The 14,939-nt window shown below is 42.9% G+C and overlaps 1 protein-coding gene across 1 annotated transcript in view; it reads left to right on the forward strand.

Moving 5' to 3' along the window:
- Positions 1 to 13,721, forward strand: part of LOC126405549 (neurabin-2-like) — a 51,969-nt gene extending 38,248 nt beyond the window's left edge. The window contains exons 10-15 of the mRNA XM_050069324.1: positions 1,739 to 1,882; positions 2,041 to 2,094; positions 2,282 to 2,413; positions 2,548 to 2,645; positions 3,154 to 3,250; positions 4,023 to 13,721. Coding sequence (XP_049925281.1) covers positions 1,739 to 1,882; positions 2,041 to 2,094; positions 2,282 to 2,413; positions 2,548 to 2,645; positions 3,154 to 3,250; positions 4,023 to 4,076 — 579 coding nt within the window. The 3' untranslated portion in view covers positions 4,077 to 13,721. The remainder of the gene's footprint in view (positions 1 to 1,738; positions 1,883 to 2,040; positions 2,095 to 2,281; positions 2,414 to 2,547; positions 2,646 to 3,153; positions 3,251 to 4,022) is intronic.
- The last annotated feature ends 1,218 nt before the right edge of the window (positions 13,722 to 14,939 follow it).

Raw genomic sequence — 14,939 nt, forward strand, 5'->3', positions numbered from 1 at the left:
GCCGTTTTGTGTGTTAACGTCTAGAGGTAGGGTGTCCTGATTGTGGTTGGAAATAAAAGGGTAGGGTGAAGTGTTGAAGCTATGTGGTCCTTCAAATGTGGGTTTTTTAGAAGCACACTTCAAATCGAGTGTTATGAGAAATCCTCGGCAAGATGGCTGCTCTCTTTTCTTCGTAATAAAGATTTGAAATTAAGGTAACCATTGCATCTTAATTTGATGTTGTTTCAATATATTGTGGGTCTTTTCTTTATAAGAAAGCCTAACAAAAAAATGCTAGTAATTTGGCGTTGTTATTGCTATTTATTGACAGTCCCCCATTTGGATATATCGCCACACATTCCCCCCTTTGATAGCATAAGTCCAGCAGCTCTGTTCATTCCTATGAAAGTCACCCAGTGACGCATGGCGTCAAAAACGCTTGATTTCCACAGTATGAAATTACCTGGATCTTTTTCATCTTTGGGCCCATAGAGCAAGCTCACAAGACTTAGCAGCCAAGCGGCTAACTTCTGGTTTAGCCCTCCAATAACTTGAATGGGGATTAAAATGATTAAATGTTGCGGCTCTTCTAGATTTTAGACATGTTATCAGATCGAATGGATCAAATCATGATAGTGAAACGTCATTTCGTCAGGGTTGTGAAGACAGACGTCTCTCTCAATCTAAGTCTATGAGAAAAAGTCTTTTTGGGCCCGATGACATCACGTGAAGGATCCAGAAATTTGCCAGCGTGTAAAATTGGCTTCAAAGCCTGGCGCTGTTTTGGGGGTCTTGGAGCAGACTGGCAGAGCAGGAGCATGGGTTGCTAACGTTAGCTTACGGAGCACCGCTAGTGGCCTGGTAACGAAGCAGTGTCCTTTTTGTTTGATGATAGGGTTGCAACGAATGAAGTTTTAATGTTTCAGTAACTAAAAAATATTGTGGTTTCACGGTGTCACGGTGTTTATATTATTAACAGTCAGAATGACCCTTAAAGGAACGAAAATGGAAGGGTTATTTTTGGATGAACAAACTTTTTATTACTATAAATGAGACCCTCTGAAAATAACTAAAATTAAGAGGAGATTCTCCGTCCGCTTCCTTTTTTTTTTAATATCATAGAATGTACACGTACGATGACTATCAACTTGTATGTCACAGTATACCTTGAAACCGGCATCTTACTGCAACCCTATTTGATGACTTGTTTAATCGATTAATAGCGTGAACTTAACTTGTGGATGAATCACGAGCATCCATGCTTCTCTGTCGCCATCAGATAAACGGCCAATATCATGGTGCTAATACCATTATTGCCATAACCGCGTCTGTTTACGTAAACGCCATCATCGACCACTGAAGACGCATCAGGGTGTTTAAGAGTTGTTCCCCCCTTGTGAGTCTGTTCTGGGGGGCAAAGGGGAACTAAAACATCAGGTACGGGTCGAAATAAGAAGCAGGATTGGGACAAGATATTTTATAACAACAGGGACAAACAATTTTCTGCAGACGTTTGTCTTTGCACAGAGGACTTGGTATGGTTGCCCTGAGAGCAGCAGCTTAAAGTGGTGATTATAGATAAAGTCCAAGTGTATTTTCATGTGTTAAAAATTACAATGAAATGCTTTTACTCGGCGGTGCTTTCTGTCTCCACAAAGGGAACAGCTGGACTGTTTTGCCGTGATGATAGGACACTGGGTTCTGTTTGCAGCCTGTAATTGTACTCTTCATCTTCTCCTGTCTCTCTGTCAACCTGCAGACAGGTGAATATGCGACAGACGAGGAGGAGGAGATGAGTCCCGTGTTTCCAAACTCCATCGAGGTGTTCGACCTGGCCGAGAACCAGGACATGTTGTCTCCTGTGGAGCTGGACCCCGAGAAGCTGGCCCATAAATTCAAGGAAGTATGTGTGATTTTGATCATCTGGATCCTGGATTCAGTTCTTTTAATCTCACTCACAGTTTATCTGTTTTCAGTTTTATCAGGCTTATATGTGTTTTGTGTGTGTGGGTTGTGTCCAGTTTGGTTTTCAACACTGTGTCAATCTGTCTCCGTCTGTAGCTCCAGATTAAACATGCAGTAACCCAGGCAGAGATCCAGCTGCTGAAGAGGAAGGTGAGAACACGCTCAGTCTCTTCTTAACATGCAGAAATAAAGCACACAGCAGTGTCCAGGTTACACTGCAGAGCACAATGTACACTAACACATCAGTTCCTTTGCTGGTTGAACGATGACTTAATGCTAACTCTGCCTCCCACACACCTCCTCCTCCTCCACCCACGTTCCCACCCCTTACCTCCAGCTGGCTCACGCGGAGCAGGATAAGTTGCGTTGGCGGATGGAGCGTGCTCAGTTGGAGCAAAACATCCGGGACAGTAAAGAGAGGATGGAGAAGCTGGAGGGCTACTGGATGGAGGCACAGTCGCTGTGTAAGGTAAATTAACATCAGAGGCAGGGAGGAAACTGTCAGTCATGAATAGAGGAAGTATTTTTCTCTCATTATTAAACAGCTCCTAGAAACTTTATTTTATGGATTTCCTGACTGTGTGTGTGTTTGTGTGTTTTCAGGCGGTGGATGAACACCTGAAGGAAACCCAGGCTCAGTACCAAACCCTAGAGAGGAAATACAGCAAAGCCAAGAGACTGATTAAAGAGTACCAGCAGAAGTAAGGAAGGAGAGACACATTAAAGGCACAGTTCACCCCAAAATCAAACACACATTTTTTCTCTTACCTGTAGTGCTGTTTATCAGTCTAGATTGTGCTGGTGTGAGTCGCCGAGTGTTGGAGATATCGTCCGTAGAGATGTCTGCCTTCTCTCCAGTATAATGGAACTAGATGTCACTCAGCTTGTGGTGCTCAAAGCGCCAAAGAAATCATTCAAAATCGACAGCAATGTCTCTTTCCAGAAATCATGACCAGTTTCATATAGGAGCTATTTTCTTTCTACCAAGCTACACCCTCCATCCGTATCACTGCGCAGAAAGAAGAGTGCACCTATTGCTAGCTCACCTAGCACCAATGAGCTAGCTGACGTTACAGCTCAGCCATTAATCTCTACATCTCATGTTAGCACGAGCCTCTCATCCTCTCTCATGAGTAGATGCGTGCTTCCTTTGGCGCGGTTGATTTTCATTGCAGGGGGTCTTAAAACGTGTGTGTCTGTGTGTTGCAGGGAGATTGAATACCTGAAGAAGGAGACGGCTCAGCGTCGAGCACAGGAAGAGAGTGAGGCAACACACAAAGAGGAGGCGGACAACCTGCAGGAAAAGGTCAGTAAAGTACTCACCTTAACAGGACAGGTCCCAAGTGACGAGGCGTCAGTCCTCCTTTAATTTAATCTGGAGTAGTTTTGTAAAAGACCGTTGCAGTACATGTTTTGTTTTATTTAAGTAACCAGTGAGCCCCCTACTTACCGCAAAAGCTGTTGATTGTTCAGTTTCAATTCTACCTGATCGTAGCTCAACTAAAACTGATGAACATGCAATTTTTTAATAATGTTGAAAAATGTGTTGGCTTCAGGGATACTGCATCAGACTGGTTAAAATCACAAATGTCGACAGACTTTTTTCACCAGAGACATTCCCCCTTCAGTGGCCCCACTGACCTGTGGTGTTCCCCAAGGCTCCATCCTTGGTCCTCCTTTGGTTCTCTTATTTTTACATATAGCAAATGTTGCAGGCTGGCACATTGAAAACAGTTTATAGAGTCCCATGAGGAATGGTTGATAAACTCCCTCAGGACCATTTGTTCCTGCCAGTCTTCTCCTAGTGTCTCTATCCCAAACACTGGGTAACCAGGGCAACGACAACAAGTCAAAAACAAAGTGTTGCCTAATGCTTTGCATTTTAATCACAACACAGGTAGATGTATGGCTGTGAGGAGCAACATCATGTAATGGGGATGGTTCAAAATGATTTATAGCTGTGTCCCCAAAAAACGAGAGATTGTGTTTTTAAGAAACTTTAAAGATGATTTCAGAAATTACGTCAATATGCAAAACACAAAACTCACTCTCCCACTCTGATGTTGTTGTTTTATCAGATTACAGACTTGGAGACCAAAGTGGATGCCCTGAAGACCCCCAAACCCTCCTAGACTGCTGCTACTTCCTCCCTCCTGTCTGTGACTGGAAGAGGAGGAGCTCTGCCTTCATCCTGACCTGGGCTGTATTTTATTCCAATCAACCATTTACTGCACGGACAGGTAGTGGGTAAAAAAAACAAAAAAAAAACAACTGGGATGGCAACTGTAAAAGAGAGGAGTAGGAGGGCGACATTCAAAGAGGAAAGAAACAGCCTCTCATCTGACATCTGCCAGCAGCTTACAGCTCTGTCAGTCAATAACCAATCCCAGAATGCTCCCTCTGTAATACCCACAATCCTCCTTGTGTGTCTTCCTGGCAACCGGCTTGGCAATCAACACGGAAACCACATTCAACAACCTGTGCTTTATTTATGGATGATCTGTGTTGGCTTCTCCTCTCTTCAGTAACAGTATACTACCCGGATTCAAATTCATTTTAAAGAAGCGCTTTTATTGAACAGGCTCGTCACAAAGTGCTTTATAGAGCGACAGAGGGCGTCAACACAGAATAAAACCGAACAAGAAAGGACATCGCTTGATTGTTGTTATACTACTTCTGAACCAGGTGGTTGCTGAACCTTTCCTTTTTTTGTTCGGGACCGGACTGGATTCTTGTGAAGAGGACAAATGTGTTTTCTGTCGCAAGGCATTCGAATCAAAAACTACATGGAGAAATGGCCACCGCATTTTTAAAGACAAAACAAAAACTTTTGAAAGGAAATAGCCACAACCTGCTGATAGTTGCATAATAAAAAAACAACAAAACAAGATGGCCGACAAATTTCTGATTTGGGACAAAAACTTTGACATAGCAGAACGCCCACCCAAGCCTTTGGTTTCTCTTTTCTAGCCTAACTCTCTGCAAGCGATGGAAGGAATCAGGCAGAGGCGTGCTTTCAGGTCTGAACTGTGGTGGCATACTGTTTGTATATATTCAATACATGTATTTAAAAGTGTTTAAATGGCTTAAGCAATTTAAGTGGGTCTGATATCCGAGAGTAAGGCAGTGCAATGAGCGCATGACTACGAAATGGTTTAGTAGTCCAGAATCAGTCTGTTTCATCTCTTTTCTATCGACATCAATGGCAAACAGGGTGTGAATAGTCTAATGTGTGCTTCTAATGGTGTATATTTGTTGGTGTTTACTACAGTATCTGTGGGTTTACATGCACACCAACATCCTGGTGTTCAGGATAGTCATGTATTAAGTTCTTTAGTTGGTGCAGGGTTTGCAGAAATCTACTCTTATCATTAAACAAAACTCATGGGCGAGTTCACAGAAGGATTGCGTGGCTTTTGCAGCAACTAAACCTGCAGAAATAAGACAAAAAGAAACTCAATGTAATTGTCAATGCACCCACCAAGGGCCGGATGCACCCGCAAAGGCACCTGCAAAGGGCCAGATGCACCTGCAAAGGGTCATATGCACCCGCAAAGGCACCCGCAAAGGGTCTAATGCACCCGCAAAGGTACCTGCAAAGGGCCAGATGCACCGGCTAAGGCACCCGCAAAGGGCCAGATGCACCGGCTAAGGCACCCGCAAAGGGTCATATGCACCTACAAAGGGCCAGATGCACCGGTGAAGGCACCTGCAAAGGGCCAGATGCACCTACAAAGGGCCAGATGTACCGGCTAAGGCACCTGCAAAGGGTCATATGCACCTGCAAAGGGCCAGATGCACCGGCGAAGGCACCCGCAAAGGGCCAGATGCACCGGCTAAGGCACCCACAAAGGGTCATATGCACCCGCAAAGGGTCATATGCACCCGCAAAGGGCCAGATGCACCTGCAAAGGCACCTGCAAAGGACCATATGCACCCGCAAAGGGTCATATGCACCTGCAAAGGCACTCGCAAAGGGTCATATGCACCTGCAAAGGGCCAGATGCACCGGCGAAGGCACCTGCAAAGGCACTCGCCAAGGGTCATATGCCCCCGCTAAGGCACCCGCAAAGGGCCAGATGCACCTGCAAAGGGCCAGATGCACCTGCAAAGGGCCATATGCACCCACAAAGGCCACATGTTGAAATTAGGTATCATACATACATTTGGAGAAAAACTGTCTCTCTCCTCTGCAGATGAGCCTAATCGCAAAAACAGTCTAATTCACAAAGATCAGTGCAGCCGTTACAGTGGAATTATTAGAGTCTTCAGAGAGTTGGAGGTAAATCCCAAACATGGTTTCTCTTTGTCACATTTAAATTTCTGTGAACTTTTGAGGAACTCCTCTGCACCTCGTCGGTCAGGACCCATAACTCAGCGTCTGACAATGTGACTATTCTTTTTCTCTCTGCCATCGCTCGCCCTGCTGTTACTGGCTCAAAGGCAACATTTGTACTTTTGATTTAAACATCAAATTGCAGTCAGCTGCAAAACTTTACAGACGTGTTTGCACTGTAAAGTGTTTATCACAATATCTGTGAATCGGACCTTGAGGGGCAGATAGCGGTTTCAAATGATGCGCAATTCACAGTAAAAACAGCAGCCGCAGTTCCTTCTTTGTGAATTTGCCCGTGAATATGTGAGTTTGAATACACTGGTATTCTGAGGATTTTTGTGCACAACGTCCACCTGCACTCACTGCACAGTTTCATGAGCCCAGGCTGCATGGGAAACTGGAGGTGCACCATAAAGTGTCAGTTGTTCAAACATTTCCTGGAGGCAAAACTGCTCTACAAATAATGTCATTAGTCGAGGTAAACACATGTGAGTGTAACTAAAGTGCCAAAAATTATTGAATGTTACTGGATAGTTGAAGCAGCTGTTGGAGAATTGTCTTTTTTTAACATATATACATCAGTATTTCTATTAAGGATGCTTAATATTGATTATTAAAGAACAATGACACAAATATGTACTAAACATTTTACAGTAGAAAAATAAATCTGTCAGTGTTCTCTGGTGGACAAACCATTTTACAGTACTACTGTATCCAAATTACCTCAAACATATCTTGGGAATTTATAAATCATTTCCTCTTACGAGTTAAAATAGATCAATAATGTAGGCTGCTATGGAAGCCAAGAAATGCCAAAATTAATACATTTATTTTATAAGTAACTGATGTCCTAATTGTAAAATGCAACTGCTGAATACTTAATGTTAAAATTTACACTTAATGTGTAGCACTGATTTTTTAATTTTTTTTATTTTAAATCTATCTGTCTGACTTTATATGGTTTTAATTCCCTTTTTTCCATTGATATAAATAAATAAATAAATAAAAATAATGATAATAATAATAACATATCTATAACATAGTCAGTTTATCAGTCATAGCTAGTTGTCTAAGTTAGCTAGTCTCTGAATTTTTTAAGTCCTGTAACACATATGCTAACATATCCTACTGACTGCGTAAAGGCGTAAAATACAGTATTCATGACGTTGTTGCCAATCATATTTTTATTGATATTCCAATCAGTATTCGTATTTTCCAACCAGCTGATGAGTCCTTGCTAACATGCTAACACATCGGGTTAGTTTTTCCTCTAAGAAATGTTTGTTAAACTCCACGTGGATATGAGCGACAGTGTTATTCAGAGAACTGTGTGCATGTAAACACACTCCACATCTCTTGTGTTAGGAGACGAGTAGAAGGTCCCAGTGTCAGTGTTATGACTGTAGGAAATGAACTTAAGTGATACATGCCTGATGTAGTCTGAATATGGGTAGGTGTTGCTGTTGTTAAAGGTCAGATGTTCTTTTCGGGAATCTAAGAAGCTACGGAGGTTCAGGTTCAGCGGCATACATTTTTTGTTTTTGGACAGACGAATTCGGAGAAGTTGCAAACACTTGAGGCGACGTCAGAGATGGTAATGCTTGTCAAGAAAATGCTCTTTGGGTCAGATGCTGAAAATATTCTCCACCAGAGACGGGAATTTGAGTCACTTTCAAATCGGCAAATGCAGAATCGTCTTTATTTGACATCTGCCCATACTACACAGTTTCTGTTTATATGATATGAATATATATTTAACATTTCTGATTTTATTATCCAGTAGTGGCTGTTTGACGTTCCAAATATGAGGTTCATATTTGCATGTGGGCGGCAAAATGGTGCTGAGTGAGACAGCGTTCACACTCAAGTAACTTATACAAAGTTTAAACGGGCAAATAGTGTTTTGCTGCTTTCATGTCACTGTCACATTCACTGTGGTGATTATTATCAGTTGGTGTATGTTTTTATCAAGATAATCCAGCTTGCTGGCGAGCTCTGATTATTACAAACAGCCGACAGTGTGATTAGGATACTTATCAGTGATCAATGCAACTTTTTACAAACATCGATGGTTCACAGAGAGTCCGAGGATGAATTGTGATTTAACGTCAGTGATCCTGTGTGTGTCCCTCCAGCACCATCTACTGGTGAAACTTTTAGTTTGTCGGATACTTTGTTTACAAGCAAATCATCTCATCGGCCTCAGCTGTACCAGCCCCTCCTCTCATCTCTCAGTTTGTACATCCTCAGTTCCTTTCCTCGCCTCGAGGAAGAGACGTGAGGAGAGAGGAGTCGAAGTATTTAACAGAAGGGATTTAACAGAATGTGACAAGCGTGCTCCTAGACTGCCATTTACGTTTCACACCTTCTTTATTCATCACAGGTGGCGAAAAGATTTCCACAAAGGATACACCTGTGCATCCTTGCTCATATCTTGTACATCCTTGATACCTTTCCTCGCCTCCTCTCCTCCCATCTGAGATGCAAGCAGAGGAGGCAAGGAAGAGATGTGAGGAGAGATGAGTCGAGGCAACAGGGGTTTAACGAAAGGTGACATGCGTGGTCCAGGACCGTTATTTAAAAGCACCGTCAATTAATATGATGTGTGTCACGCCTCCTTAATTCATCACAGGTGGCAAAAAGACTTCCACAAAGGATACACCTGTGCATCCTTGCTCATAGCTCCTCCGGCAAGCCTCCTCTCTCCTTTAGATGCTTTTCGGGAATTATCCTTCACGATGGGGGCTGATATCGATTTCCAGGTCACAGGCAGAAGGACAGAGGAGACAAGGAGGCAGAGCACAGTGTATTAAGTGCTATTTAGCAAATGTTAGCATGCTAACACGCTAATCTACGATGTTGAACATTGTGCCTGCTAAACATCAGCATGTTAATACCATCACTGTGAGCTTGTTAGCATGCTAACGTTAGCACTGAACTGAAAGCATCACCTTGATAGAGCCACTAGTGTTGCTGTAGACTCGTATTAATAGTATAAAATATTAAAAGAATACTTTGTTTGTGTGTCATCTTGCAAACACAGAGAAAATTCCACAAAAGCAGCTCTGCTTCGTGAAAATTCAGATCTTGTGTTGCACGTCCAAGCTGTCATGGCACATCGACGTCCTTTGTCTCTTCTTGAAACACTTTTCCTTGACCTCGATAGAAGACGTCAAGAGGTGAAGGAGAATTAAAAGGACCTACGAAAAGGACCACAGTGCGAAGAGAATCTGACTGCACTTACAACAGGGACACTTTAAATGCTGCCGCAGCAAAGAATCATGGGACGGCATTACTTCCTTTCCTTTGGGTAAAGGATGGTCCAGTGTACCCTATGCTAAAGGAGATAACAAAGGAAGCATCGAGGCACCTTTCCTTTGCACTTAGAGATTTCACACAGCTCTTCTCATGGCTGCTTCCTGTGGCGCCCTCCACACTAATGTGCGTGGATAATAGTGTGGGTGTGGCCTTAGATACTTAGATTCAGGGTCATTTCACCCAGTTAGGAACCTTCCCACAGCCGGGCTCAGACTACAGCAGTGTGGGGCTCCGACAAACAAAGGAGGACTCTGGTCACAGGTTACAGAAAACAAATGATTGATTATGAATTTATCACGTCAGTACGGAGCAGCTGACAGTGTCGCCAAGCAACAGTAAACATTCTAGCCCTTGTGGCTAACGTTAGCTAGCACACTGCTATTGAAAGCTATTAAAAGTGACAGTTAAAATCTTAGCTTCAACCTGGGTCAACTATTTTCCTCACCCCGACTCGTTTAGTCTTCTGCTTCTCACTGTAAAGCCCTTACAGCAAGTTTTTGCACCACGTCAGCATGTAGCTGTGTCTCAATTCAGGGGCTGCAGCCTTTGAAGGACGCGGCCTTGGTGGTTGACGTTGGCCACGTCCTTTGAAGACCACATCAGCCAAACCAAAAGGTTTCCAAAATAGGACGGTCTGGTCTGAGGAGGATTACCTGGTTACATCACAAGGTGATCTCGCCCCGACCCGTTGGAGTTACTCTTACCGACCAACTAGCTGCGCTTGAGTAAGGAGTAAGCTAGTAAGTTCGTTAGCCCAAAATCATGGACCCAGAGATTGTTATTATATTTAAATATATTTTTATTTAATACTTGAGGAGGTGATTCACCTTTGGACACACTGCTGTTTGATATATTTCATGCTGATGGGCTGTTCTCAGGTAAACCAGCTAATAGTAATATTAACAACAGTTAACCGTTAGCTAACCTAATATATAATTATCACAGTGCATCTTGGGATAGGCTGGGCCACGAAGGATTCATCTGTTGCATCCTCCAAATTATGGTAAAGAAGGCTACATTTCTCAGCCGCATTTGAAGGAGCCTTCAAAATTGGACGGCCTTGGTCGCGCCAATGTGACGCAATCGGTCTTCAATGCAGCCTCGAAGGCTGCGACCCCTGAACTGAGACACAGCTTCTGTTTTGTTGACATCAGCTTCTCCATGAGATGACAGGAGGTGGTGCATTCATGCTCCCTCTGGCAAGATAACCTTGATAGCATCCTGTCGTCTGAGCCCAGCCAAAGCAACAAAGACAATTTGACCACAGCCACAGAGACCAGCTTCCTCTGGTTTTGTGTCGTACAGGCACGCCTTTAAAATAAGGTATTTTCTCTTATGTCAACCAATCTGTCCCTGTATGCGAGCGTCTGAATCTGTACCAGCTCCCGACCTTCACCTTTGACCGACAGGAAGTCATGAGTGTTATATTTTCGAAGCTTGTGTATCGCTCAACTCAAGAATTGTTGGGGAATAGACGTCATAAGTATGTTTGAGTTCGGCAACAGACTCACAGTTTACGGTGGTTTTCATGTAAGATTGAATCATTTTTAAAGACACCAAGTATTTGTTCAGAACATGCAGTATATTTACATTGTCGTCCTGTCGGACAGGAACAAGACTCTCTGAAAGCTTTTTTTGTTTGTTTTTTTAGAGGAATGAAAATCAGCCATAAGCGACTCACTTGGGTATTTTTATTTCGTAAGTATTTTTATTACAGTTTCATCTCTGTGTCGGACCAATGTGAGCTGTACAGTTGCTGTTTAATCACCAAATCCAGTCCTGGTCACTTTGGGTTGTTTCATGTCTCGACACAGGAAGTGATCACTTTGCCTTGTTATGACTTTTTCTTGGTTAACATGCTGCTTTTGCCTTCACGAAGCCTTCTGACGTGTGCTCGCTGACTATCACTGTTGTTACCCATCATGTCTGCCCATGCCTGCATTAAAGAAACAGAACAAGTGTTTAAAGAGTGTTTGCCCGTGAATACAGTGACGAGAGGCTGCCATGTTGGAGGACTGACAGATTGTAGCACCGCAGCATTTAACTGTTGTTACAGATTGTAGACAGATTGTCTTTCTCCCAGTGGTTCGTCTTTACTGCTCATATTTTAAAGGTCCAGTGTGTCGGATTCAGGAGGACGTATCAGCAAATACGGAACATAATATTCTTAATTATGTTTTCAATAGTGTACAATCAGCTGGGAAAAAAATGTGGTTTTGTTACCTTAGAACAAGCTGTTTATATCTACATATGGAGCGGTTCCTCATCCACGGAGTCTGCCATATTGTTTCTACAGGAACAGACAAATTAAACACTGGCTCTAGATAGGGCCCTTCAGGTTTCTGTGTCTGCCACTGTCGTTCTCCTGCGCACTTAGCACGCCCAGTTCAGACCAAAGATTTGCAACAAGATGAAACCGTTTTAGGACGTTGCAGAGAGAAGTTGCAGCAGTGTGAACTGGCCATCTGAGCTCGACTCAAACCGGCTGATGGTCCATCCATCCATTTTCAACCACTTATCCGAAGCTAGGTCGTGGCAGCAGCAGGCCTAGCAAAGCATTCCAGACGTCTCTCTCCAAAGCAAGGCTTTCCAGCTCCTCCTGGAGGACCTCGAGGCGTTCCAAGACCAGATGAGATATGTAATCCCTCCAGCGTGTTCTGGGTCTCAGAGGAAACTCATTTCAGCCACTTGTATCCATGATCTCATTCTTTCGGTCACTACCCAGAGCTCATGACCATAGGTGAGGGTTGGGACAGAGATGGACGAGTAAATTGAAAGCTTTGCCTTCTGGCTCAGCTCCCTCTCTCCCACGACAGTCAGGTACAGCCCCTGCATCACTGCAGACGCTGTACCAAACTGCCGATCCATCTCACACTCTTTTCTACCTTCACTTGTGAACAAGACCCTGAGATACTTGAAACGTAATACAGCAAGTAGTCGCTTGTTTCAACTCATCTCGTCATGAATTTTTGGTCTGAACTGGGCAGCATGCAGGAGAAGTTTCAGTTCTGCAACCTCACCGCTAAATACCGCTAAAGTCCTTCACACTGGACCTTTAAATAGTGACCAAACTACTTCCTCCTGCTTCACATTTTGCCCCCGGCGGTCTCTGAGCGGCTGCTGGAAATCAGAGGGTTTAGTGCCTTGCTTTAAAGGTTCAGGATAATCATAGCTGAGAGTGAGAGGATGTTTGTCAGACCTCACAGTGCATTTTGGTAACACTGAATGTAAACAGAGTTTGTGAACAGACCATTGTACTTTCTTGTAAGTCTCCTTGACAACTGGCAGATTCTGTCCTGTAACCATGGTAACCAGTCTTTAAACACTTCACAGCCAGAGCAGACAGAAGTAGAGGAACAGATACCTGATAATGTAAGCTTGTGTTGACTCTTGTTTTCACCTGGTATTAACGTGTGTTTTAGTGACCCGAACACAAGTGGACAGTTGAGACACATCGCCGTTCACACCTGTGTCGATCATGCGTCTCCAGCTGACCGCTTGTTTCCTAGGGATGACCAGGGCCCCGCCTCCAACACTGAATCCACATACGTCCACGATCAGGACACACTGGCGTTTGCACTACAAAAGATATGTGGTCAAATGAGTTCAAGACCACCTCCTCACATGTGCTGTCTACTTGTGATTGGATAACCTGAGACGTATGTTAAAACCAGGTGTAAACAGGCTCATAATGTGTTGTGATGCAATGTTTAAGAAACTTGAGGGGGAAAAAAAAAAACTGGAAAAGGTTTAAAAGTGGAAACAAAAGCTCCACAGGAAACTTGTTTGCATTTTCCATCTGCTTTTGCTTAACTTTCACGGCATTTTGGAGCAGTTTCAGTCCTTTTTAATAATATTAACCCTTAGCTTCTTTACTGATATCGTTAGAGAGAGGTGTCATGTGTTGTGCTAGATGAACGAGCATGGACGGAGCGGTGCCAAACAGTGTGAGCGGGACAATCTGACGGTGTGTACGCTGATCTTTGAGTGCGTCTCTGGTCTGAAACAGATTTCCTTCTCTGCCTGGTTCTGTTCTTCAGTTGACGCCACCATGTTTGTCTGAACCAGTACCTGTCTGTCAGCATTAATTAATAAACATAAAATACGTTGAACAAGAAACAAAGACGGGAAATGTTACTGATCTCTTACTTTGGATGTGTGTGTGTGTGTGTGTGTGTGTGTGTGTGTTTTCTACCCTAACTGAGGAGGAAGAGGTGATCTAACCATGTGTTAAAGGTCATATATATCATGTATATATGTCATATACATGGTGCCTTGTCAAAGTATTCACTCCTCTTGGTATGCTTTCTATTTTGTTGCCTTACAACCTGGAATTTACATGGATTTTAAATTTGATTTTATGTAACAGACCTGCACAAAATACTCCAAATTAACTAAGTTAAATTGATTTTTTTTTTTTTAAGTTTTAAATAACTCTACAGAATACAAAACTAAAACGTGGTGCATGTTTATGTTTTCACCCCCTCTGCTATGACGCCTCATCCTTCCCCTTCAGAAGCCACATAATTAGTTAAATAAGATCCACCTGTGGGTGAGCCAGATGTCACATGATCTCAGTATACACACACCTGTTGTGATCGGCCTCAGAGTCAACACCACCGGGCAAGCAACACTATGAAGATCAAGGAGCTCTCCAAACAGGTAAGAGACAAAGATGCTGGGAAATACAGATCAGGGATGGGTTATAAAAAATATCCCAAACTTTGAACATCCCATAGAGTACCATTAAATCCACTATTAAATATACGGGTGGACGATATGGCCCTAAAATAATATCCTGATATTTCAGGGTATTTTTGCCAAAACAATATTCTTGCTGATATGACAAATTAGTATAAAATCTGTACATATTTTATTAATTTAAGAAAATAGAATTGCAGCTAATAATTGATATAGTTTCACAGTTTGCTTCAAATCTTCAGTAAAAACTAAAATGATGTTTCATTTCTTTAGTTTGTGAACAACAACAGTAACTCAGAGTGAGATTCAGATTCTGTCACAATATTAATAGTTCAACAAATTACACATTTAAACAGCTCCCAAATACAAACATGTCCCCTGGGATCTATATATATAAATCAACAGCTGATTTCCTTCTCTGTTTTTATGCTCTGCCATTTCTCCTCTAACCATCAGGCTGTAACCTGTGACAGGCTGTTATGACACAGTCACATATATGGAGTTTATTCACGTAGGTTTCCATCACCAAAGGTTTGTGACAGAATCAGAGAGGAGAGGGAGAGACGCTGTGCTGCTGCCAGAGGAGCCGCTGAATGAGTTCCCTCTGAGCGCTAAGAGAAGGAAAAGTTTATTCCACACT

The sequence above is a fragment of the Epinephelus moara genome, chromosome 18 (genome assembly GCF_006386435.1).
Source record: "Epinephelus moara isolate mb chromosome 18, YSFRI_EMoa_1.0, whole genome shotgun sequence".
NCBI lineage: Eukaryota > Metazoa > Chordata > Actinopteri > Perciformes > Serranidae > Epinephelus > Epinephelus moara.